The following is a 25,563-nucleotide window of genomic DNA, read 5'->3' as shown; positions in this document are numbered from 1 at the left end:
AGTTCTTCAACTCCTGTAGAATTTTAGTTCAAGTCCTGTAAAATTCTAGTTCAGCTCCTTTAGAATTCCAATTTAATTCCTGCTATAGAATTCCAATTCAACTCCTATGGAATTCCAGGTCAACCCCTATAGAATTCCAATTCAACTTCTATAGAATTATGCTGCTGTCTCCAGATTCGTGTGGGCAATGCTCTTTGCAAAGTAGCACCAAAGGATCACTTAGCTTTCCCTTCCCAGGGCAGTGAGTCCTGGGGTCTCACCCCTGCCTGTCTCTTTAATAGGTCTCTGATCAGGCTTGTTCTATGACAGATGCTGTCGCTGCCCCAGCTCTGCTGCCATTCTCACTAATACCGTTTTAACTGCTGCTTCTAAAGCTTAGACATTTCCTCTTTGAATTACTGCAGGTCTTTCTTAGAACTCCAAATGTTGTTTACCTCGCTCAATTTGGAGGATGTGCTATTTGGTGGATATTGCAATCAATTCCTGGCGATTTATACTGGAGGGTATCAGAGTGTTGCACTCAAACACTGTTTCTCTCTAACACGCGTCTCCTCGCCGACAGCTGATCACCGGCTCAACAGGCATACAGGCCTTGGACGTCGGCTGTATGACGCTCAGTGACCTCTGGGTTCAGAAACACCGTCCATACTTCCCAAGGGCTTGAGTTGGAGCAAGTCTTTCTCTCATTTAGGAAAGTTACAAGCATTGTCTCAGGACCTGCCTGTCCCTGTTTCCCTCGCCACCTGCAGTCGTCAATTTCAGCACATCTAGATGTTGGAGCACATTCAGGAGAAATGTTGTAAGCCTCCAAAATTTAGTTTTTGCTCCTATTGTAGTTAAGCCAGACATTTGGAGGACAGCCTTCCACATAGCGATTCAGGAATCTAGGCTTTCTCTTTCCAGTGGTACCATCGACATTTTCCCCAGGAGATGAGGGAAGAGAGCTAGAGAGAGCAGAGGACCACACAGGAAACACTGAGGGCCAGGCTTGGAAGCGGCATACGTCACCTCCACTCATGTCTAGCTGGCCACAGCTTCTTCATATTGCTTCATATAGCTGTGTATCTAGGGGGAGGGAATGTGTGTGATGAGCCCTTGGTCTATCTCTGCCTCCCTAGTTCACCCAGGAGGCCAGGGAGACCTCATACAAGTGTCATTCTTGGGGGTCTTATCTTGTACTTCAGCGTTCTTCTTCTTGCAATAACTCTTGCCATAGATGAAATTTTAATATTAAAATCTGTCTGTATCTACATATATTTTTATTAAATCTTTTACAACATTTTTACCAACTACAGTATTTCCTAAATAATGCATTGTGCCGTTTAAGATGCTCAGCAACGTAGTCCTGTTCACTATGGTTCTCCGTCCTATTGAGTTTTCTCTGGCAGCTTAGTGCCCACCCAGAGACCCCTACGTTGGCGGTCTTCAAGCCTTGGCCACAATGGAGGCTCTCCAAGACTCAGAGGAGGCCTAGGTGCTTTGGTCTTCCTCTAAAGGACAATCTTTACACGTGCAGTTGTGCAGTGTGAGCAGGTGGTTGGTAATGAACCAGTAATAGCAGAAATCGCTGTCAGCGACATCGTCTCCTAATACTGAACACAGCGTTGTAGGACTGGCAGTGAATGAAGGGTTCACTGTCCTGTGTGGGAAACTGGAACAGGGCAATGCAGCCTCCTTCTAAGACTCTTTCTGCCCTGAGATGGGAGATGACGCTCTGCTACTGACAGGTCAATCTGGGAGAGGCTTGGCGGTGAGCAAAAGCCTCTCCACAGAGACCTTGCTCAGTGAAGCTCCTTGAAGGAAGGGGGAAGCCTTTATTCCTCTTGGCTTGGCATCTGACACACAGCTTGTGCTTGATGAATGTGGCCTGCAAGGGACAAATATTTCTTAGGCGCATCGCGTTAGACTGGGAATGGAAGGTGGGGAGGTGAAAGAGAGGGTGTGATGAAACAATAATGGGTCACACATTCCGATTGCAAAGGGCGGTGTTGTTAAAACTATTTTTTTGAAGCAGGCAGATCTGTGTTCACATCTTACATCTGTCACTTACCTGCTATGTGATCTTGAGCAAGACTGTAACCTGTCTGGGTCTCAATTCGCTTCATCTGTAGAAGTGAAATGTAATACCTACCTCACACAGGGAGGTGAGGATTAAGTGAGATAATGAGAGTGCACGCCTATGTGTGATGTCTTTTGTCATACACAGAGCATGGGAGCAGACGCTTTTGTGCAGCACCCACCTGCCACTGGCCTGCCCTGAAGGTGACCTTCACATGGTTCCTCTTTGCACCAATGACTTCCTGCCACTCTCTGTCAATGGGAGTTCTCTGATTGTGGGAGCAGCTTCACCCATGCATAGGACAGGCTGGAAGAGCCAGGGAGTTAGCCCCAAAGGTGACCTTCAGCCAGGGAGGGCCTCCTGTTCGATCTCCCCTCAGCGTGCGCATTTGGAGGTGTGCTTCACGCAGTTTCTTAGGAGGTCCCCAATGGGACTGAACCCCAGTTGATGCAGCATTAACCTGTTTATGAGCACATTTTCTTCGGTTTCCACTCCCCTCGTTCTCACCATCTCACTCCCTCACAAAGCTTCTTGGGAGACTGTCTCAAATAAACTGCTTACTCCTAAATCCTTGCCTTAGGGAGAATCCAAACTCATGGACTGGAAAAATCAATGATAACGACTATTATTAATTTTCAAAGGGCATGGGTGTGGGTAGTTAACACAGGGACATATAAAGCATAACAGAAGGAAACAAAAAAAATAACTACCCGCTGGAGACATCTAGTAATGCTTTTGGAAAGAAAGTGTGGCCCTGTGTGATCTGGAGAGTGTAGTACACTGTGATCCAGAGAGTGTGGTATGGTGTGACCTTGAGGGTGAAGTACAGTGTGATCTAGAGAGTGTGGTATGGTGTAATCTGGAGAGGGTGGTCCAATGCGATCTGGAGATTGTGGCATTATGTGAGCTGGAGAGTTTGGTATGGTGTGAATTGGAGGTTGTGGTACTCTGTGGTCTGGAGGGTGTGGTACTGTGTCATCTGGAGAGGGTGGGACACTGGGACTGGAGAGCGTGTTATGGTGTGATCTGGAGAGTACGGCACTGTGTGAACAGGAGAGTTTAGGATGGTGTGATTTGGAGAGTGTGGTACTGTGTGGTCTGCAAGGTGTGGTACTGTGTGATCTGGAGAGTGTGGTACTTTGTAATCTGGAGAGGGTGGGACACTGTGACTGGAGAGCGTGTTATGGTATGATCTGGAGAGTGTGGCACTGTATGAACTGGAGAGTTTGGGATGGTGTGAGTTAGAGAGTGTGGTACTGTGTGTTCTGGAGGGTGTGGTACTGTGTGGTCTGGAGAGTGTTGTATGGTTTGATCTGGAGAGTGTGGTAGTAATTCACCTGGATAATAAAGCATATACAGGATTTGTACATAAGCAGATGGATCACGGAAGGGTATTCCACGGAAGAGACAAGGTTTTGTGTCTGTTTCTTCAGTGATTCCTACAAATGCTAAATGTGAATTTGTGCAGCAGGCAAGTTGTGGGGACCCATACACCATTCTCATCTGGATGCAGAACCCCTCAGCTGGCCTGGCCCTGTCGTCAGGCCTGTGCTCAGCACACTTTCAAGCTGTGCTTCTTGGTCCATATGATGTTGCATTAGTGCTTTTCTTCTACCTCTGAAGACAGTGGCCCTGTGCTATAAGCCTGATATTTGTGTTCCCCAAAATGTCGATGCTGAAATTCTAACCCCCAAAGTGATGATATTAGGAAGTGTGGTCTTTGGGAGGTGATGAGGTTCTGAGGGTAGAGAATACAGACATGGGAAAGAGTCCTTATGAAAGCGGCCTGGGAGAGATGCCTTTCCCCTTGACTGTGAGAGGACACAGTGAGGAGGAGATGTCTATGAACCAGAAGACAGGCCCTCGGCAGACACCAAATCTACCTTGATCCTGGACTTCCAAACCTACAGAATTTGAGAGGTAAATGTCAGGTTTTCACAAACACTGTTTATGGTGTTTGTTATAGCAGCCAAGATGGACTAAGAACACCCTGTCACCTCTTATCCTTGCCATGCCCTTTGTCATGGTAGTGGAGTCCCTCCTAAGCAGCCTGCACAGTTGTCCACTGGAGCTTCCCGGGTCTCTAGACTTCTGGAGGCACCTATGAAGTTTCTGCTCTGTTTCTGAGTCCTTCCGGGAACGCCAGCTGACTCCTATGCTTGGACCTGACAGAACTCCCTGGGCCTATGACCTGTGAGTCTGAGACCTTAGGCTCAAGCTCTTTCTTTCACTCATCTTGTCTAACAAGCCTTCATCATTTGAGTGAATGACCAGGAAGTATCTTAGGTTACCTAGAGGACACACAGATGAATGCTTTTCTGCATTCATCCAAATTCATGCTAAAATTCATTTAGCATTTTTCCTGCTAAAAATGAAGGAGAGAAAGAGGAATCATGTCATGGTGCCCTTGTAACTCTAGTTCAGTGGCTAGTAAGCTTTTGACCAGGGGCCTTGGCTCAGGGAAAATCTCATGGAATTGGGAATGACACAGGTGAAAACTGAATTCCCCTTGATGAAGTAAAGGTGGTGACTGCAAGCTCTGTGTGCTCATGCCCCTCTTTGAGGAGCGTGGTGTGAAACCACTGCTTGAGTGGGCAAGAGGAGGGAGGTGGATGGAGAAAGGTGGCGATTCTATATTTCTTACCCTTCTGTAACCTTGTATTACCTGGGAGACCACTTGGGGCCTCACAGATGACTTCAGTTCTAATGTGCCAGAGAGGTGAGTCCCATGGTTTTTGCTGTGAAGGAGTCAGCTAAGAGACAGTAGCTCGTGTCTAGGTCAAAACTCTGGAGAGGTGAGAAATCTTACCCCAGTCTCATCAGCCCCACCCTTCTCTTGCAGAGGTTCCAAAAACAGAACAGACTTTCGAAGAGCGCCTGATCCTCAAAGCTTTCTTACTCAAGTTTGTCAATGCCTACTCCCCCATCTTCTATGTGGCCTTTTTCAAGGGGAGGTGAGTATAATGTTGTCATGAGTAGAAAGGCAGCTTGTCACTGAGGCTGGGTTCTCTACTGTCAGGACAGTAGGCTCAGCCTCTCCCCAATTTCCACTCATCTTAAGCCCCTTCTCCACCCCACTTCCATCGGACTTTCCATGAAGCAGGAATGTTAGCACACAGTCCATTTGAATTAGATCTTCAGATTCTGATGACCCTAGCACTTTACAGGAATCTGACTCTGGGCCCTGAAGGGGCCTACTCCCGCATCTTCTATGTGGCCTTTTCAAGTTTTGATAAAATTTGTGTCTCCGAACTTTGAGGATGAGGCAGGAAGGAATTTTACACCGAGCCAGTGGCTCCTGATTCTTGTAGTGCAATTCTGATGCCAACTACCTGGAGTTAATACAGATTTCATAGGTTAAGGGCACAGCCCCTCACAAGACTTCCCTCACTTTAAACACCAATGACAAGCTCTGGGGTTCTCAGGCCACTGGCAGTTGTGACCCACTGGCTGTAGAGTTACAGAGTTCTCATTAGTCCATCAGATTCAATAATTCACTCGAATGACTTACAGAACTCAGAAATGTGCTGTACTTACCACTGAAGTTTCACAGTTGTAGAGGGATGTAAATCCAATCCAGCAAATGGGAGAGGCAAATAGAGCTAGTTTTAGGAGGTTCTTAATCATGAAGCTTCTGTGTCCTCAAGATGTGTCACCCTCCGGGCACATTGGAGTATCATTCCTCAGGCATGATTGATAGAATCATTTGCCATCTGAGTGAACTGAATCTCCAGTGCCCTTCCCTTGCCCTGAGGTTGGGCTGCCATCACATGACTCAAAGCCTCAATCACATGGTTGATCTTTCTGGCATGGCCTGCCCCCATCCTGAGTAATCTCATTAGCATAAATTTAGGTATGCTCCTAGGAACCTACCAGGAATGACAAAGATACTCCCATCAAGGGAAATTTTAAGGATTTAGATGTTCATGCAGAAACCAGGGACAAAGGCCAGTGATATTCTTTATTATACAATCGGTCTGGATGTAAAATCACTTTGATAAATATTTTTTATGGTCAAGCCAGTTGGCTGCCTACGAGGAAATATCCTAGTAGGTGTCAACCAACAACATCAGGAAAGCTTCCCTGGAACCACAAGCTTGTTAAGCAGGTACTAATAGCTCAAACTGTCGTCATCCACACTTGGCAATTTCTTACAGAGGTGTTTCTCATCCAAACCATATCCCCCTTCTCAGAACCTCTGCCCTTGGCTGTCCTGAAATTACAGAAGCAGAGAGACTGTCCATATTAATAAGGACACACTTCACTGGTGCTTTCAATGTATATTTAATGGCAAGAGCAAATTACATGCATATGACATTCAAGGCAAGAAAAAATGATCCTGACCCTTAGATGAACTGTAGTATATTGGAAGAGACAGTCTTAGCAACAGCACTCTGTAATCTCCAGTAAGTGGTTATATCCAGTAAGTGATATAATAGGAGGTATAAAGAAATTGTTGGGAGAACAATTGTGAATGGAGACACAAGACTTCAGCGAAGGAAAGGCTTACACTGGGCCTTAAATGGATGAGTAGGAGTTCAACAGGTGAGCAAGGGGATGTCGTTGCAAGTAAGTAGGACTATGTTGACTGTCTGTCTGGCTCCATGCAGGGCTTTCACCATTCTGCTTCCCTCAGCTGCACTGTCTTATCACCCCCCAATAAAACAGACTCTACTTAGAAGAGGAATGAGACAAGCTTCTTTTATGCCTTTGAATATTTTCAGCAAGACGTCGAGATTTTTTCTTTTCTGACTCCAGGAATCTCTATTTGCAACTTTAGTCCATCTCACCCTCCCTTTGCTGGGAATCAAAAACTCTTACTGAGGATTTGAAACCAGAGCTATGTTCTTGATACTGGGTAGGGAAGAAGGTGTGATGACAGCACATTTAGAGATAATCCAAACTGCATGGTGTTTAGGCTCAGAAGTCACACACATACACACACACACACACACACACACACACACTCCAGGCCCAGCTTTATCCTCTGCCCAGCTTACCCCTATCCTCTGACATTTGACTGGGTTGAGAAGTGAACCCAAAGTGTTATAGGGGATTACTGGCTGGTAATGGTGTGCAATCCTATCCCTGTGTGATCTAGCACTCCCCCTGACCAGTGCTTTCAAAGAGGATGTTGGTGGTGATATTGCCCCCAGAAGACTTGTCCTCAAGTACCCCTGCATGCTTTCTCTTCCCCTAACTCTTCCCACACTGTCTGCTTTCAGGTTTGTGGGCAGGCCTGGAAGTTACGTCTATGTATTCGATGGTTACCGCATGGAAGAGGCAAGTACAGCCACTGGTATTTCATGCCTGGCACCCCAACCCAGCCCCATTCTTATATCCAGCACAGCGTGGCTTCATTCATTCATGCCCCTACTTCTCAGAGCCCCCCCTTGTTCTAATGGGTCCTTTCCTTATCTTCTCCCTGCAGTGTGCTCCAGGGGGCTGTCTCATGGAGCTCTGCATTCAGCTCAGCATCATCATGTTGGGGAAGCAGCTGATCCAGAACAACATCTTTGAGATTGGAGTCCCGTACGTAATGAACTCCTCTAACCTCTCTCCTTGCTGTCAGGGGTTAGCCCGGAAGTGCGAGGCTTTCAGCAGAATATCTATGGCCTTTCCTCTTCTTAGATAGCTTGGTGATCTACTTCTTTACCAGTTTGCCAATAGCTTTCTCCATGGGGCAAACCTTGCTTGCCAATCTGATTTGGGATGGTTGGAGGCTCAGAAAGATTGGCCCTTTGCTTAAGTACACACAGCTAGTAAATAGCAGAGCCAGAAGTCGGATCTCTTGGTCCCCAGACTGCATAAGATTTTAATGTTATTTGTCCTTCCAGTAAGGGAGTAAGAGATTTTCAGAATGATGGATAGATGAATGTGAATGATTGAAATGTAATGGAATCATTTAGGACAATCTCTAAGAAAAAAATGTGGAATACATAATCTTAGGAGAGGAGGATGGAATCGTTGATGAAATACAGAATGAGTTATCATGTGGATTCCCCCCATGCTCCCCAGGGTTTTATGAAAATGTCATAGAACTTCTTTCAATTAGGTTTTGCATTGAGATAGTCACAAAAATAAGCACAAACTCACTTTGTACTGGACCTAAAAGAAAGAAGGATGGAGCAAGTTAGAATATGCTTACAGGTCAAAGAAAATTGTAACCACCTCTGCCTTTCCTTCCTATTGCCTTGCGGTTTTGAAGAAGAATCTGCTTCAGGGGATGCTTTTAGGCAGCCCAGCATCAGAGAGCTAGGGAATGGCAGAGATGCTAGGGGTAACTGAGAGGCTGGGCGTGTTCTGCTTAGGACGATAGGATGGACAGCTTGTTCCAGGCCTGGGGTTCTTCATAAATCACTTTAAAGATGACCATTCTGGGATGGATATAATTGTCAGACAGTACCCATAAGATTCTCTGACACACTTTTCGTCTTCTTAGATATACATTAATTGTTTTGAGAATAATGGGATAAAGGGATTTTAAAAACCCCTTTATTTATCCCTCTAATCATGAACCTTGCAAAATCCCTTTCTTTCCAAAGATACTTCTTCATGTTTGCCCAGGGTTCTTAGCTACAGCTATTGGAAGTCGGTGTGGCTACTTTAAGGAGCAAAGGCGTTTATTTCAGAATAAAGTGACTGATAGAGAATACTGTGTTCTTTAAAGGCCAGAGAGTAGGCCCTGAGCTACATAACCAGAAATAACACTGTCTTCACTGCAGGGCGACTTGCAGGGGATACCACTGCCTCTACCTCATGGCTCATATGGCTAAGACAGCAAAAGAAAAATGTAGATGAAATGGCCCTTGCGTTCTCAGAGCTTACCGTTTTAGTTTGGGAGACAAAATAGACTACATTTAATTGCATATTCTGTGTGTGAATTCAGAATTCAGAGTAAGTAAAGGTCAGGAGTTTGGGAGTAGCCAAAGAAGCCTTCAAAAGCAGAGAGGTTTCTTCCGGGGTGTGTCTGTGTTTTGAAAGAAGACTGCCACCATCACATGTTATAAGATGGGCTACCATCATTTTCTTCAAAAAAATAATTCCCTTAGATGTGTGTGTGTGGGGGGGCGGGGGGCAACTCTGATAGGCTGGGTCTTTTCCATATTATTTATTTACCATTATATATATACACGTACACACACACACACACGTACACATACATGTATTTGCTTACATGTCCCTGACATGTCCCAAAACCCTGGTCAGAGATTTATGCATAAATATATGCATTTGTAGATATTTATATATATAAATATATGAGTATATAGATAAAATGTATATATATACATTTATATATCTAAATATATACATATATTTATTTATACATAAATATATACACTTTATATTTTTTGAGAATGAGTTTTTTTCTTGTTGCCCAGGCTGGAGTGCAGTGGCACGATCTTGGCTCACTGCAACCTCTGCCTCCCAGGTTCAAGTGATTCTCCTGCCTCAGCCTTCTGAGTAGCTGGGACTACAGGCATGAACCACCACACTTGGCTAATTTTTTAGATTGAGATGGTCTTGATCTCCTGACCTTGTGATCATCCGCCTGCCTCAGCCTCCCAAAGTGCTGAGATTACAGGTGTGAGCTACCATACCTGGCCACAAATTTTTATATGTATAAAATGAACAACAGACTGATTTTGGTCTTATCACAAACATCTATGACTCAGTTGGTGCTACAGGTTGAGAAAGTAAGGCCCAATGAGCTGGCAGTTCTCTGACCAGGGTCTTGGGACCTGGCAAGAGCAGGAGCCCAGAATCCCTCTAAATCTATTTAAAGATTGTGGAGTCCTAGGTTTCTTGGGCCGAATGGAATCACTAGAGGATATATATCACCTTTTCCACGTAAAATTATACTAGAGCCACCTGCTCCCTTGGGGGCTATGACTATTTGAAAGGTCCCCAAAGAAAGCTACCTTTTGGTCTTCCTCAGAAAGATATTTTTAGAGCTAAAGTTATAATGGAGAAAATTCAATTTACCTGGAAAGAATATTATTTTTAATAAGAGCCCTACTTGAAGTAATGAGAATCCACAACATTCCCTTATAACACTGTGTCATCTAAGCATGCAGGGTGTTTTTCTGACCACGTACTGGGACAGCTTCAGAGGGCACTTGGCACGTGCTTTTCTTTGGGGAGCATTGGCGGAATCATTGGCGTCTGGGTGTCTCGTTCCACCTCCCTGCCTAAACCAGCCTCTAGTCATCAGTTAGGAAGTCAGCAATCTCAAGAAATTCAACTCTGAAGCTCTGCCCTGTTCCCTGCCTTCTGACAGCAAGTCACTCAGTGATCAAGTCGAGCAAAGCTAGATGATGCTTGTTCTTGTTACACACAGATGACACTTGTGCTCTAGGAGCTTACCATCTTAGAGAGACACCATTTGCTATGGAAAAACACCCAGACAATACACAGAGAATACATCCAAAGCCACATCTGGCCCCTTTGAAACCATGAGGCCAGCCTCTCCACAACTGCTACAAGGGAAAGTCTTCGTCCCCATTCAAATATCTGGGAAAAACACCTGCCTTTTCAGTACATTATTATGTTGCTCTGGGTAGAATTATTTACAGCTTGTGGGCATGGAATGCCCCTTTTTTCATCCCTGGTCATCTGGTCTACCACTTATCCCATTCTCTCTGGACCCAGATATAGAATACATGGGAGGCAGGAACTCAGGCATGTGTTTGGAGAACACGTTGGCATGTCCCGTCCGCCAATTCCATCCACTCCATAACAGATGAAAATAACACATGGCTGAATGCCTTGAAGGCTAAATTTTCTTGTTTATGATTGATGTGTGCCTAATACTTCAGATGTTTTAAAATGTGCCCCATTTTAAACAATGGCAATTGCATAGTAACTCATAAAGCCATGGGCAAGCTGCTTCTCCAAGTCTAAATGTCCTCATCTCTTAATGAATATGATGGCATTAAAATCATACATAAGGTGTCTTCAAGCTCTAACACCCTATGAACTTCTCCCTAATGAGTGAAGCTGGTCACTGCTGATTGCAGATATAAGCCACTCCTCTTTCAAAAGATGTTTTCTTTCCATTTCTGCTCTGCTAGAGCTGCTAATTATGTAGTTAAATTCAAGGATGTAGAACAAAAATTCTTCTACCAAATAGTAGAGTCTTTTATTTCCAAAGTTCTTTATACTTTGTACAATTATGAAGGTGATATTTTGAGTTTGGTCATGTGAGATCACTATGATTATCATTACTGAATCCTCCACTCTCAATAGATCAGACTCCTTCCATTCAGAGTCCACGTACCTGGCATGGATAACACAGATGAAATATAAACAAGAAAAAAAGTCTCCCATCGTCAGAAGAGAAATGATGGTTGAGCCTGCCAGTGAGGAAGGAGTCATGTAAATTACACAAATTGGACCCAGTGGTTTTTAACACATCTGTAGGGCAAAGATTTGGTGGTTTAACAAAGTGGTCCCCGACCTTTTTGGCACCAGGGACAGGTTTGTGGAAGACAGTTTCTCCATGGACCAGAGGGGTTGGGTGTGATTTCTGGATGATTCAAGTACATTTCATTTATTGTACACTTCATTTCTGTTATTATTACATTGTTATATATAATGAAATAATTTTACAGCTCACCATAATGTAGACTCAGTGGAAGACCTGAGCTTGTTTTTCAGCAGCTAGACTGTCCCATCTGGGGGTGACAGGAGACAGTGGCAGATCATCAGGCATTAGATTCTCATAAGGAACATGCAGCCTAGATCCCTCACATGCAAAATTCACAATAGGGTTCCCGCTCCTATGAGAATCTAATGCCACCACTGATCTGACAAGAGGTGGAGCTCAGGTGGCAATGCAAGTGATGGAAAGTAGCTTTAAATACAGATGAAGCTTCACTCACTCACCTGCTGCTCACCGGCTAATGTGTGTCCTGGCTGCTGTGTGGCCAAGGACTGGTACTGGTCTGTGTCCCAGGGATTGGGGATCCCTGGCCTACCAGATCTGGGTTTTAACCCAGGCCTTACAATATACTCTCTCTGTGACCTTGGCAAAGTTATTCTAGAAAGATTTCCATCCAACTTAAAAGAAAAAAGGTTTTTACATTAAAACAAAACAAAACTGAAAACCAGCATGGTGGGCATTGTTCATTGCTAGGGCGTCTGCCGCTCTCTCCATGGTGATTCTCAGATTTCCATCAGTCCCAGACCGTTCCGGGGCTCTAGGCACAGATATGCAGTTGCCTACTGGACATCTCTGCTTAGTCGTCTCGTGGGTTCCTCCACTTAGACATGACAAGAACAACTCCTCCTCCTCCTCCTTATCCTCATCAGAACCGCCTCTTTCCATTGTGTTCTGTATCATAGCAATTGGCACCACCATCCACACACGTGCTCTAGGCTTTTATGTTTAAAGGTGATGCTTTGGAAGTGCCACAACTCCAGGAAGTGAAACCAGAAAGAGCAACTCAGGGACAATTGTTTTCTCTTCTGTTCCTGGCTCAGTGACTGTTAGTGCACAATATAGCTCTTATGTACCTTCAGAGCCTACATGGAATTCTTTCCCCAAGGGAGATACATATTCCTTTTAGAGGCCAGATTTGACTTTTTTTTTTTTAAACAGAGGCAAGTCTGGGGAGTTAGATGGGTGATTGTGCTGGATAAGAGTATTTGGGAATAAAAATGTATTAAGAATACACAATTATAAGATTTATCATCTCTGGTTGATCCTTTACTTCTGAAAGCAATTTTCTAAGATTCTTCGAGAAAATTTTTAAATGTTGAAGAGTGTCTAATTGACCCTTATTAATAGGCTAGGTGGTCAGCTATAATTTATCTCTCTCCCTCAGGGTGCAACATTCCATTAGATTCTGTATGTGCTTGTGCACAAACATGTAAGTGTGTGTGCATGTATGCATATTAAAAAAATAACATAATTTTCAGGGCCTTGAGAACCTTACAATCTATCAGGCTTCTTGAGTTAGAACATTGCTTCTCACTCTTCGGTCATTTTTGAACCAACTTTTAAATTTCCCCTCGTTTGCTATTTGCATATTAGTATCCTCTAAACCAACTCACTTTTTAATTAAAATCTTAACATTTCTGAAATTGGAAAAGTAACACCATCAATTTTCATAAATAGGAAATAATGTGAAAAGAAATGCAACAAAAACAAACCATTATTATTAAACAATTAATGATATTTCCTTGCCAAGGATTTTAGACTAAGATCTGTCTTCTCTTTGTGAAAAATATTCAAGTCTGGGGAGTTGTCAAAGGCATACCAGTAGCAGTCCAAAGAGTGTTTTTCTTGACGGTAATGAGAGAGACTTAACAAGAGCAGCAAAGGAAATAACTAAATAACTCCCTCCCAAGGGGCTCTAATGAGATGCCAGGCCAAGTGCAGGATCGTCCAAAGGGTCACATGGCCACCTCTACTTCTGGCAGGTGCCCCAGACAGGACCACTGTGGAAGCCCCACTCTCTGTCTAGGAATCTTCCATCAGGCAGCAGTCGTGCCCACCATTGCTAGGCCTGGCTCAGAGACCCTGGAGATGGAAAACAAAATGCTTCAAATGAAGACAGTGAAATGGGGTCACTGAGTTGAAAGGCAGCTCTGTGACTAATGCCGTGATAATAGATGAAACTTGGTTGAGTGATCTGGCTTTGGACAGTTCCCACTCATGCATCTCCAGGCTCCTGGACCTGATGGAGTTGTGACAGATGCTTCCCAGAGAGGATCGGATGGTTTTAAACATTGTGGGTCCCCCAGTATGATGTTCATAGGCATCTTCTTCTGAGATTACTTCACACATGGCGAGCAGCATGGCTGAGACTGACCTTGTGCTATATATTATCTGAATTCATGGATGGGGATTTCCCTCCTCCCCTCCCTGCACCTTGCCTTTTCCATATATGTTCATGCAAAATAGACTTTGGATACACACTGCACAGTGCCCCTGAAACACACACCACACCACAGCCAAACTCCTTGCTGCAATTTTGACTCAAATTTAGCTCCAGTACACATTGAAGCAAAATTGGAAATCGGCCTCTTCTCATTCAGAGAGATGGGTTTTCGGTGAAAGGATAAATGCTACCTTTTTCATGTGCTAGGTTCTTTCCTGGGCATGCTTTGAGACAGACAGAGCAAACAGACAGATCAATACTTCCACGGTCAAAATGTCTTGCCATCCCTATTCTGACTAAAAGCTCCAGATCATATCCAAAAATAGCTGTTAAATATACCCCTGGACACAGCTAGTAAGATTTCATAAACTTTCTGCTTTCTTTTTGTAAATGTGATAAATGTTATATTTCCAGACATAAAACAGTCTCTCTTTAAAGCTGTCACAGGAGGGAGGTCTGTGTTCTCCTCAAATACACTGGAATCTGGCCATAAATCAGAAGTTTAAGGAACAAATTGGAACCTTGTCAGGTATCAGGAAAAGGAATAGGGATACATAGGCTTAGAGGCTGATGTGTTCCTCATCGTTGGTCGTGTAGGGCTAGCTTCTGCCTCCTTTATTTAATAAGGTTAAAGATCTGTGGAGCCAGGTTGGTAGGAACCTGTCTGGGGCCCAGATTCCTGCTGCAGGGACGCTCAAGGTGTGATGGACACTCACCATGGTCCTGGGGTGACCCTGTGGGGCACAGGCAGAGAGAAAACTCCGAGCCTTCCAGAGTTTCTGAGATTTGTCATTGAAAAGGGATGGAAAAATAGCAAATAAAAAAAAACAAACAAGGGCGTAACATCAAAGGAGTTATTTTATGAGTGAGCGCATCCTACGGTCAGAATCATAATCTGAAGTTTTCCAATAGCCCATCTGTATGTTATGCAACTGTGGGATTCCTGTTAAATTCCGCTCTGGGGGGACTCTATTCATTTCTTAGTGGTCACTGAGATATCCAGGAGGAAATCGGGGAATGATAAATTCACAGGACTATTTGTGGATATTTGCCCCCGCATTCCTTTTGACCTACCCACACTTGATGGGACTCTGACCACAAAGCCCCTCCCGTAGCCCCTGTGTCCGCCCTTGCCTTTGCCAGTCTTGCAGTTAGTTGGCCTTCTGTTCCCATGACTCTTCTTCCTTGTCCTTTGAAGGCTCCTTTCCCTCTACCGCATCCCATAACTTCTCTGACGCATGCTCTATCCATGGTGGGCGTTGTTCATTGCTAGGGCTTCTGCCGCTCTCTCCATGGTGATTCTCAGATTTCCATCAGTCCCAGACCGTTCCGGGGCTCTAGGCACAGATATGCAGTTGCCTACTGGACATCTCTGCTTAGTCGTCTCGTGGGTTCCTCCACTTAGACATGACAAGAACAACTCCTCCTCCTCCTCCTTATCCTCATCAGAACTGCCTCTTTCCGTTGTGTTCTCTATCATAGCAATTGGCACCACCATCCACACCCATGCTCTAGGACCATAAGAGTCATCACTGACTCCTCATTGTCCTTCCCCTTCTGTGTCCAATTCACCATCTACTTTTTAATTCTACCTCTTATGCATGTCTCAAATATGTCTACCTCCCTTCATGTCCATTGCTATCACCCCACACTGTGCTATCATAATCCCTCGCCTGAACCACTGCATATGATGGTGTACAAGGCCTTTGATGCCATGAGCCTACACTACCTTTCAGGACTTACCTTTCTTCACTTTCTCGACTTTACTCTATACTCCAGGCATTTTGCATTCCCTTCAGTTCTTTCTTTGTTTCTTTTTCTTTATTTTTTTTCGAGATGGAGTTTCGCTCTTGTTATCCAGGTTGGAGTGCAATGGCGTCATCTCGGCTCACCGCAACCTCCACCTCCTGGGTTCAGGCAATTCTCCTGCCTCAGCCTCCCTAGCAGCTGGGACTACAGGCATGCACCACCATGCCCAGCTAATTTTTGTATTTTTAGTAGAGACGGGGTTTCACCATGTTGACCAGGATGGTCTTGATCTGTTGACCTTGTGATCCACCTGCCTCAGCCTCCCAAAGTGCTGGGATTATAGGCGTGAGCCATGGGGCCCAGCCCCCTTCAGTTCTTTCTAGGAGCCATTTTCACATTTGCCTTTGGCTGTTGCGTAAGTAATTCCCCCTGCCTAGAATAACCCCTTCCCCCCTCACACTCTCTCCACATTTCTCTGTCTTCTTCTACCATCTTTCATTATTAAATAATAAAACTAAATCATTTATTTAATAAATTAATTTAACAAATTAAATTAGCTCACACATCTCTTCCTCAAAGAGAACTTCACTGCCTTAGGTCAGGTTAGGACTCTCTATTTTATGTTCTCATAATCACTTAAACTTCTCCCTTTATGACACCCGTTACACATTATTGGTCCCTTTTGTTTAAATGTCCCCATTCCCAGTGAGATTACTTCACCAAACACACCGGATGTCTTATAAGTCCCCCCACCTTTTTTTTTTTACTGGAGATGATTTCTAGAAATCCTCTGTTCTTCTGTTCAAACCCAAATGGCTCATTCGCTATACCTTCTACAGAGCCATCAATCTGAATGAGCTTCAATACCTTCTTTCTTTGATTTGGTTTCTGTTCCCTGGATTCTGTATGTTTTCTTCCTTGCTTTGTATCCTTGGTGAAATTCATCCTCCAGGAACTTCATGAGAATGGATGCATAGAAAGTTAATTTTTTTGAAACCTTGCATATTTAAAAGTGTCTTGGGTCTGTCTTTGGCTTTCTTGTATACTTTCGCTGGGTAAAGGATTCTATGCTGAAAATTATTTGCCTTCTGAATGAGAATACGTTTCTGCAGAGTCTTCTAGTGTCAAGGGGCTGATCTGGAGAATTCTAGCCTCTTTTTGATTCCCAGTGGCTTGTAGAGGATCTATGTTTATTTATCTATACCTGGAAGCTTTTAGAATCCTTTTCATCATTCCTAGAGTTCTGAAATCTCATAATGATGTGTTTTGCTGGAGGCTTCTTTTTCACCTTTATGCTGAGTGGATCCTTCCTATCAGAAAATGCATGTCCTTCACCTCTGGGACACTTTCTTATATGTCTTTTGTACTTTCTTCCCCATCATTTTCTTCATCTTCCTTTTTCTCATTAAGTTTTGGAGTTCCCTCCTTGTGGAGGGAGGGTGTGGTGGCTCATGCTTGTAATCCTGGTACTTTGGGAGGCCCGAGTGGGTGGAACAGCTGAGCCCAGGAATTCAAGACCAACCAGAGCAACATGGTAAAATCCTGTCTCTACTAAAAATACAAAAAATATTAGCTGGGCATGGTGGTGCATGCCTGTAGTCTCAGCCAATTGGGAGGCTAAGGTGGGAGGATCACTTGAGCCTCGCAGATAGAGGTTGCAGTGAGCGGAGACCACACGTCTGCACCCCATCCTGGGCAATGGAGCAAGACTCCGTCTCAAAAAAAAATAAGGAGTTCCTAGATCAATTATTTTTTAATCTTTTTTTTCCTGTTACTAACTTCTATGTCTGTTCCACTTTTTTTTCTGAGAGAACAAATTGATTTTGATCTTCCTGTCATTTTATTGAATTTATAGATTTTTCCTGGTTCATTTTCTCTTCAAAATAAACTTCTTGCTCCTGTTGGTAGCATGCGTACAGAGACAGTGGGGCCTACTGTTCCTTGAGCAGAGCTTTGACAAGTCACCACCCCCTGCCTGGGGGATACCTAGTGCCTCCAACTCCAGAGCCTTTCTGAAATTTTACAGCAGAGTTGGCTTCTCTATGCCATCTCCCACTGTGAACAGTTGATATCAGCCACACAGCTTTGTTAACTCCCTCATACACTGTCCATCTTCCAAGATACTCATCAACATTCCTCACACACTACTATATTCATGACTATTTTCATTAACCTGGGGTTTTATACATCTTTTATTCATTCGTTGTAATTTTTGTGGCATTTTAGCAGTGGATTAATATATGTTTATATTCAATTTTCTATGTATAATCAAAATCACTAATTCTTTACTAAAGATTTGACCAGGTCATCTGATTAACATGCTCTTAACATGTATCAAGCTCTAAATTAAATATGCTATATAGATTATGTCTTTTAACTAACCCTATGAGCAAGTTAGTATTTATTTCTCCATTTTAAAGATAAGAAAACTAAAGCTAACAGAGTCCTAATAACTTGCCCATGGACATATAATCGGTGAGTTATGAAATCTCATTTTATACAATTTCTGCCAAAGATTAGACTTTTATCCACTATACTATACTATGTGCTCTTGATGGGAAATATTAGACCAGAGATTAAAACATTATTTTGAACTATTCGATTTTCATTAACCGTTAAAGGCACTTTCAAACATAGGTGGGATGCCTAATCATACCAGGAATGCTCCTCTGGAAATGTCTACACAGGGGTTGGGTGGTTTTGGTGAAGAATGTTGGGGGACCTGGGGAGGTTTCTACATCCAGATGAAACATGGACTTCAAAATTCTGTTTAAACCCTTCAAGGCTGTGATTCTATTTTACTGTTAGGTCCCCCAACTATTAGGTTGCTGCTAAAGTAACTGAATATATATTTTTTGCCATTAAAAAGTAATTTCAAAAACTGCAATGACTTTTGCACCGATGCAATATCTCCTGGAACCTTTCTGTTAGATCAGTTAGGAGAACTGGGACCTTACTCTTGTCTGTATTCCTCCTGTATACATCGTGCATCAATGGGAAGTATGAAATAACTCTATCCTAAGGCATATTTTAGCATTCAATATTAAAAACAATAATAGGTATCATCTATTCAATGCTCACAGTGTCCGGCTATTGTGCTAAGGACTGTCTAAACATCGTTTCACTTAGTTCTTACATCAGTCCTGCGAAGGGCCATTATTATCATTCTAGACCCCCCCCCAAAAAAAATCCTGAATGTGGTTGTCTTAGTCTGCTCAGACTGCTGTAACAAAATGCCGTAGGCTTAACTAACAGAGATTTATTTTCTCATAGTTCTAGAGGCTAAAACGTCCAAGATCAAGGTCAAAAAGGGTTGAATTTGTGACGAAAGCTCTTCCTGGCTTACAGGTAGCTGTCTTTTCTCTTGTCCTCACCTGGTGGTGAGGTATCTTTTTCTCTCTTCCTCTATTCATAAAGCCACCAATCCTATTGGATTGGGACCCCACCTTTTTGACCTCATTTAATCTAAATTACCTCCTAAAAGTCATATCTCCTAAAAGTCAAATACAGTCATATGAGGGGTTAGAGCTTCAATAAATGGATTTCAGGGGGACATCATTCAGTCCATAGCAGCGGTGGGCAATGTGTAGCTTGGCTTTAATGGAAATGTGATGCTATTAATGTTACTGAGACTTAAATGTTTCACGTGGGAGGAGACCATCTTTCTACTATTTACTGGATACTCCTGTGTTCCCCATGAAGGAAGCGAATAGATCACCTGTTGGACAGTAGGAGCGGAGCAGTCTTGGCAATAGCAGGAAGGGCCAACTCTCTTGTTGCTTGTCAAACAGCAGGAGGAATTCAAAGGTTTTTGGGATTTGAAAAAACCTGATCCTTTGTGGAGGGAGTCTGCATGATCTTCATAAAGGACTTCCTCAAGTTGTCTTTAGGAGAAAAGTAATCTCTTTAGTGTCTCTCTATCTCTACTTGTTCTTGGATCAGAGATGGCTTTAGTGTCAAAACTTCGTGTTTTCCTTCTTTCTACCTGCAAAACCAACCCTGTTCTCCAGAAGCTCTTTGTAATTTAATCCATTTCTTTTCCAGGAAGCTGAAGAAACTATTTCGAAAGCTGAAAGATGAGACAGAAGCTGGAGAAACTGACTCTGCCCATTCAAAACATCCAGAGCAGTGGGACCTAGACTACAGCTTGGAACCATACACAGGGCTGACTCCGGAGTACATGGAAATGAGTGAGAACCCATGGTCCTGCCTTCCACGAGGGGCAGGTTCAGACATGTGATCTGTGGGGTTGAGCGGGGAAAGTAGAGGACTGGGGGAAATGACTGGGACAGCCTTTGCTTCTTCATGAGCTTCATGGCTATTCAGTGCTCCCTTCTGTGCCACATGAAATTTGAGAAGGATGGGGCAAAAACAGCCCTGGAAGGAGAACCTGGAGCAGCTCAGTCAACAGTTTGGTGGATGATTCTAAGATGATGTTCTCATTTCCTTGGCACTCCTCTCCTTATCTGTAAAATGAAGTTCGATCTCTCAGGCCCCTTCCCATGTTTTCTATTACTGAAAAAGCTGAAAGGGAAATAGTACAATCTGAAATTTAAAAATACAGTTTCCATGAAAGAAGAGTAAAGTATCTGATGACAGTTGGGTCAAGGATATCTACATCTTGACTTGGAGAATATAGGAGAGTCCCCTACTTTGATCAGATAAGGTTGGGTAAGATTAAAGCTTTGGGAGTGAGAGGTGTGTTTTTATTTGCAGAGCCTCTGATTGTTTTGGATAAGGCTTGAAGGTGGGACCACCCGTCAGTATAGGCTGATGGAGCACAATCATTTTAAATGTGGCTTGGAAGCCATGAATTCTCTGACTTCACTCTTGACTACTTGACTATAATCCTGATCATCTATTGGAATGGATGTTTGAGAAGCCTCTTTCCAAGACTTGGAGTTAATGAATGAAAAGCGTAGGATACCAAAGATTAGGAGCTTAGGTATAGGCTGGGTGCAGTGGCTCACGCCTGTAATCCCAGCACTTTGGGAGGCCAAGATGGGTGTATCACCTGAGGTCAGGAGTTTGAGACCAGCCTGGCCAACATGGTGAAACCTCATCTCTACTAAAAATACAAAAATTAGCCAGGTTTGGTGACGGTCGCCTGTAATCCCAGCTACTCAGGAGGCTGAGGCACAAGAATTGCTTGAGCCTGAGAGATGGAGGTTGCAGTAAGCCGAGATTGCATCACTGTACTCCAGCCTGGCCAACAGAGTGAAAAAAAAAGATTTTAGGTATAGCATCTAAACATTTGCTCAATCTACGGTTTATGGGGCAACATCAATAAGATCCCACAAAAGAATCACTCAATATTTAATTCAATACTTTGTGTTGTTGCACCTATCATTGTGTTTGCATATGGCTCCTGCTCCCTTCCCCTAGTCACGTGTAGCAGAGGGCCTCAGTACCTTTGTGTGCACAGGATACCTCATTCATCATTTCTAATGGACATTTCTCCTATTCTGTTATAAGAAATTGCATGCGTATATTAACGGTGGAGTAATGGGCAAGGCTAGATCAGATGGCCATGGAAATTTTGTCCTAGCCCTAGGATTTCTAAAATTCTAGGCAAATCCTCAGTGTTGTAATCTGGAACAACTCACCATAAAAGAAACCATCATTGTATCTGCTTCAGAAATAATAGATTAAGAAAATATCAAGACCTGGTTTAAGGAAACGTGTAGCTCCTTTACGCTTTTCATGTTTGGCTAAGAGCTACCTCTAATCCCTCTCTGATGCTGTATTTACACAAAGGTGATTGCTCATATTTCAGATGCCATTCTTCATCTGCCATCCTCTCACCCAGAAAGAAAGTGCTGCTAGAGATTGAGACTTCCGTTTCGGAAGGGGCTTACATTAAGAATCCCTGAGCTCTGTCTGTCTGCCTCCACCCTCTGACCCCAGTGGTCCCACTGTCGCCATCACCAACTAGCTGTGTGGGATTTATATGCCTGTCAGCCTGTCTGTTCAGCTATTTCACACCTTCCTCTTTTGAGTGATTACAGCAGAGACCCTGAAGTTTTCTAGTTTATGTACACAGAAGTGTTCATAATAGCAAAGAATGCATTCAACCTAAATGCCCATCAATGATAGACTGGATAAAGAAAACAGTACAGATACCCTGTGGACTACCATGTAACCGCGAAAAAGAATGAGCTTATATCCCTGAAGGAACATGGTTGGAGCTGGAGGCCATTATCTTTAGCATACCAATGCAGGATCAGAAAACCAAATACCGGATGTTTTCACTTATAAGTGGGAGCTAAACCATGAGAACACATGGACCCACAGAGGAGAACAACACACACTGGGGCCTGTTGGAGGGTGGAGGATGAGAGGAGGGAGGATCAGGAAAAATAACTAATGAGTACTAGGCTTAGTACCTGGGTGATAAAATAATCTGTACAACAAACCCCATGGCACAAGTTTACCTATGTGACAAGCCTGGAGTTGCACCCCTGAACTTAAGAGTTGAAAAAAGAGAAATAAAACATTAAAATACAACAAAAAGGAAGGGAGACTCTTGTACCATAGTTTCTGGGCTCAGATCCCAGCTTTTGACCAATTAGCTGGATAACCCTGAGTAAGTTATCCACTTACTCTTATCAAGACCTCTACGTCTCTCAATTTTCTTGGTTATTAAAAAAAGATAATAATATCCATCTCATAGGGCTGTTGCGAGTAATTAATGAATAGAAGAGGGTCTTAGTGCTTAGTGCTAATGTAGTGCTTAGAAGGCCTAGCACATATAAACACTGTGGATTAAGTGTCCAGTGTTATTTATCTTAATGGTTTTGAAGCCTGAGGAAGGCAGAGTTAGGGAAATATGCTCTGTTGTGTCAGGGCTATGCCACTGAATACACATCTACCATGTTATTACGTGTTTAAACTTAAGTGCTTACAAAGAAATGAGAAGAGTGAAATCAAAGTAAAGAACTAGAAGATTTACTTGGTGACATTGGGAAGTAATTTACATCAAGATTGCAGAGAGTGAGACTCAGACCATAGACTGAAAAAACAAAAACAGAAACAAACCCACAACTTAAAATGAGTAAAATAATCTTATGCCTGGAATCTTGAAGGGAGAAAAGAAGAGAACATGTCTCCCAAATCCAACTTTTTCATTTTTTTTAGGATTTTGGTGCCATTTCTCAGACCCTTTTTGTTATGTACATGAATTTAAAAATAAAATTGTGATCACACTCACACACTTATTTTTTATTTACCATTATACAAATAAATATTTCCACGTTGTCATGTAACATTTAAAATGAACAGCTGTGTAATAATTCCCTTACATGCCATAGTTCCCTTGCCTATCTTCCAGTGGAGGCTTTTTTCCCACACTTCTCCCCTATTTCAGTCCTTTCACAAGCATTACCTTTGTGCATAGTATCTTTATTTATAGCATTATTTCATCCAGATGGATTCACACAGGTATGATTAGGTCTGGTCATTAGATGGTTCTTGATTCCTTTTACCAAATTGCTTTCTGAAAGAATAAGACCAATTCGCCCAGGCATGGACAATATGAGAATACTCTTTCAGTGAGTGTAAATCACTTAATATCCTGAAGTGATGCGATATGAAAGATTTATCAGCGTATAGGAAGCTTGAGATTACCAGCCCCCTATGCCACTCCATTCCAGGTTGTTGACCTGAGTATTCTAGACTCATCCTTGCTTAGTTTGACATGGCGCTTCCTCTAGGAAGTCTTCCCAGGTAAGCCCCAGTTTCTCTTGAGAGAAATCGTTATTTGTTTCTGTCCTAATGTTGTGTTTGTACACATGCTGATGGGTCTTACTGAATTATGGTAATATTGCTTACATATATGTTCTTCAACAGACCCAGTCTGCTAGATTCTAAAGCGCAGTGGGTAGGGACCATGGCTTCTTAATCTTCACAGCCTCCAAAGTCTAGCACATTTCCTGGCATCTAACAGACACTGCAGGCCAGGTGCAGTGGCTCACGCTTGTAAACCCAGCACTTTGGGAGGCAGGAGGATTGCTTGAGGCCAGGAGCTCAGGATCAGCCTGAGCAGCATAGTGAGACCCTGTCTCTACAAAAAAGGAAAAAAGAAAAAAATAGTAGAATGTAGTGTAGTACACCTACAGTCCTAGCTACTTGGGAGGTTGAGGTGGAAGGACTGCTTGAGCCCAGGAGTTTGAGGCTGCAGTAAGCTATGATTGTACCACTGCACTCCAGCTTAGGTGGCAGAGTGACACCCTGTCTCAAACAACAACAACAAAAAACCTCAAACACTCGCTATGTCTGATACACAAGGCTGAGAGAATGAACGAATGACTGCATGTATTAATTAATGAGAGAAGGTTTCTTGACAGATGTAACTATAATAATAACTTTACAAGACAAATTTTGAAAGTTTATGCTTTCAAAATAGGGCTTGGTTGATGGTGAACCACAGATACTCCAAAGAGGTTTCCAGCTGTAGGTGGGAGGTTAATTTAGTGATCCCCAAGATCTCTTCTGATTCTGGAGATCTGCTTATAGATGATAAGAACAGAGAAGAGCATTCCGAGGAAGAGGACTGGCAAGTGCAGTGAGTCTCCTGGCCATGAGTAACTGTTTGTTTTTGTTTGTTTTGAGACAGGGTCTTTCTGTGTTACCCAGGATGGAGTGCAGTGGTGCCATCACGGCTCACTGTAGGCTTGACCTCCCAGGCTCAAGCGACCCTCTCACCTCAGCCCCCCTAGTAACTGGCATTGCAGGCATGCACCACCAAGCCCGGCTAATTTGTATGATCTTTTGTAGCAGTGAGGTTTCACTATGTTACCCAGATTGGTCTCTAACTCCACAACTCAAACAAGCCTCCCACCTTGGCCTCTGAAATTGCTGGAATTACAGGCATGAGCCACTATACCCTGCCACAAGTAACTGTTGACAAAGAAAAGCAAATGGTAGTTTTGAGGTATGGAGATTTCAGATACAGACCTGGGATTAGTGGAGAACCCTGAAGACCAGACAGGCTTGCATTTCACATCAGGCCATATGGAGCAGTTGTAAAATCCTGGCCAATGCTGTGACTGCATACTCTTTGCTTGGGAATTGGGCAGCAAGCGCAGAAGAGGCATAGTAAGGCTTGGGAGGAAAACAGAAAACACAGGTCATGAATTCATTTATCTATTTATTCATCAAACATTTATTAAGAGCCTAAAGGGAGGAACAAATCTGGAGACCGGCACAGTCTCTTCAGCAATTTGGGATGTTCCTGATATTGACTGAGTAAATGTCAGTTGATACTGATGCGATCTAATCTGGAAGAGGAATCACACAGGGGTTTTTCAAGTTGGATTCACTCATAATTCTTTAGTCCATTTTGCTATGACTTTCAATCTTAGAGACCTGTTCTAGAGACATGGCTACTTTGTTTCATATTTTATTTAAGGGTGAGGACAATGCTTTCTGAATTAGGTTTCTTTCATCTCTTTTATCTCTGGGCCATCCTCTTAACCCTTTAAGAACTTACTTTTCCTCATGTACAACCAAGGACTGGGCTACAGAATAACCCTCTTCAAAGTTCATTGAGCAGCTAAGCGTGATTGGGGTGGGCACTGCAGTTGAACTACTGGGCTTTCAATCCTAACCCTGCTGCATGCTGGCCACATGACTCTGGTTTTGAGGCTTAAGGTCAGTGAGGCCCAATTTTTCCCATCTGAAAAACAGGTTTTATGATAATAGCACCTACCTCACAGGACTATTCTGGGAATCAGGCGATGCATGTAGAGTGATAAACAGTGCTTGCACATGTAGACTCTCAATGAACATTGGCCACCCTTGTTATTGTCAGAGGTCAGTTTCTCTCAAATCTAGAAAGTTTTTGACTCAAAACAATTTGAAGTTCCT

At 43.2% G+C, this 25,563-nt stretch overlaps 1 protein-coding gene across 3 annotated transcripts in view; it reads left to right on the top strand.

Annotated features, from left to right (window-relative positions):
- Nucleotides 1-25,563, top strand: part of ANO2 (anoctamin 2) — a 371,758-nt gene that overhangs the window by 309,426 nt on the left and 36,769 nt on the right. For all 3 annotated transcript variants that reach the window (XM_017975875.4, XM_054238042.2, XM_054238043.2), the window contains 4 exons: nucleotides 4,902-5,013; nucleotides 7,285-7,342; nucleotides 7,491-7,591; nucleotides 19,741-19,886. In XM_017975875.4, coding sequence (XP_017831364.4) covers nucleotides 4,902-5,013; nucleotides 7,285-7,342; nucleotides 7,491-7,591; nucleotides 19,741-19,886 — 417 coding nt within the window. The remainder of the gene's footprint in view (nucleotides 1-4,901; nucleotides 5,014-7,284; nucleotides 7,343-7,490; nucleotides 7,592-19,740; nucleotides 19,887-25,563) is intronic.

The sequence above is a fragment of the Callithrix jacchus genome, chromosome 9 (assembly GCF_049354715.1).
Source record: "Callithrix jacchus isolate 240 chromosome 9, calJac240_pri, whole genome shotgun sequence".
Taxonomy (NCBI): Eukaryota; Metazoa; Chordata; class Mammalia; order Primates; family Cebidae; genus Callithrix; species Callithrix jacchus.
Note: the sequence above shows the minus strand (reverse complement) of the source record. Positions and strands in the feature narration are given on the sequence as shown.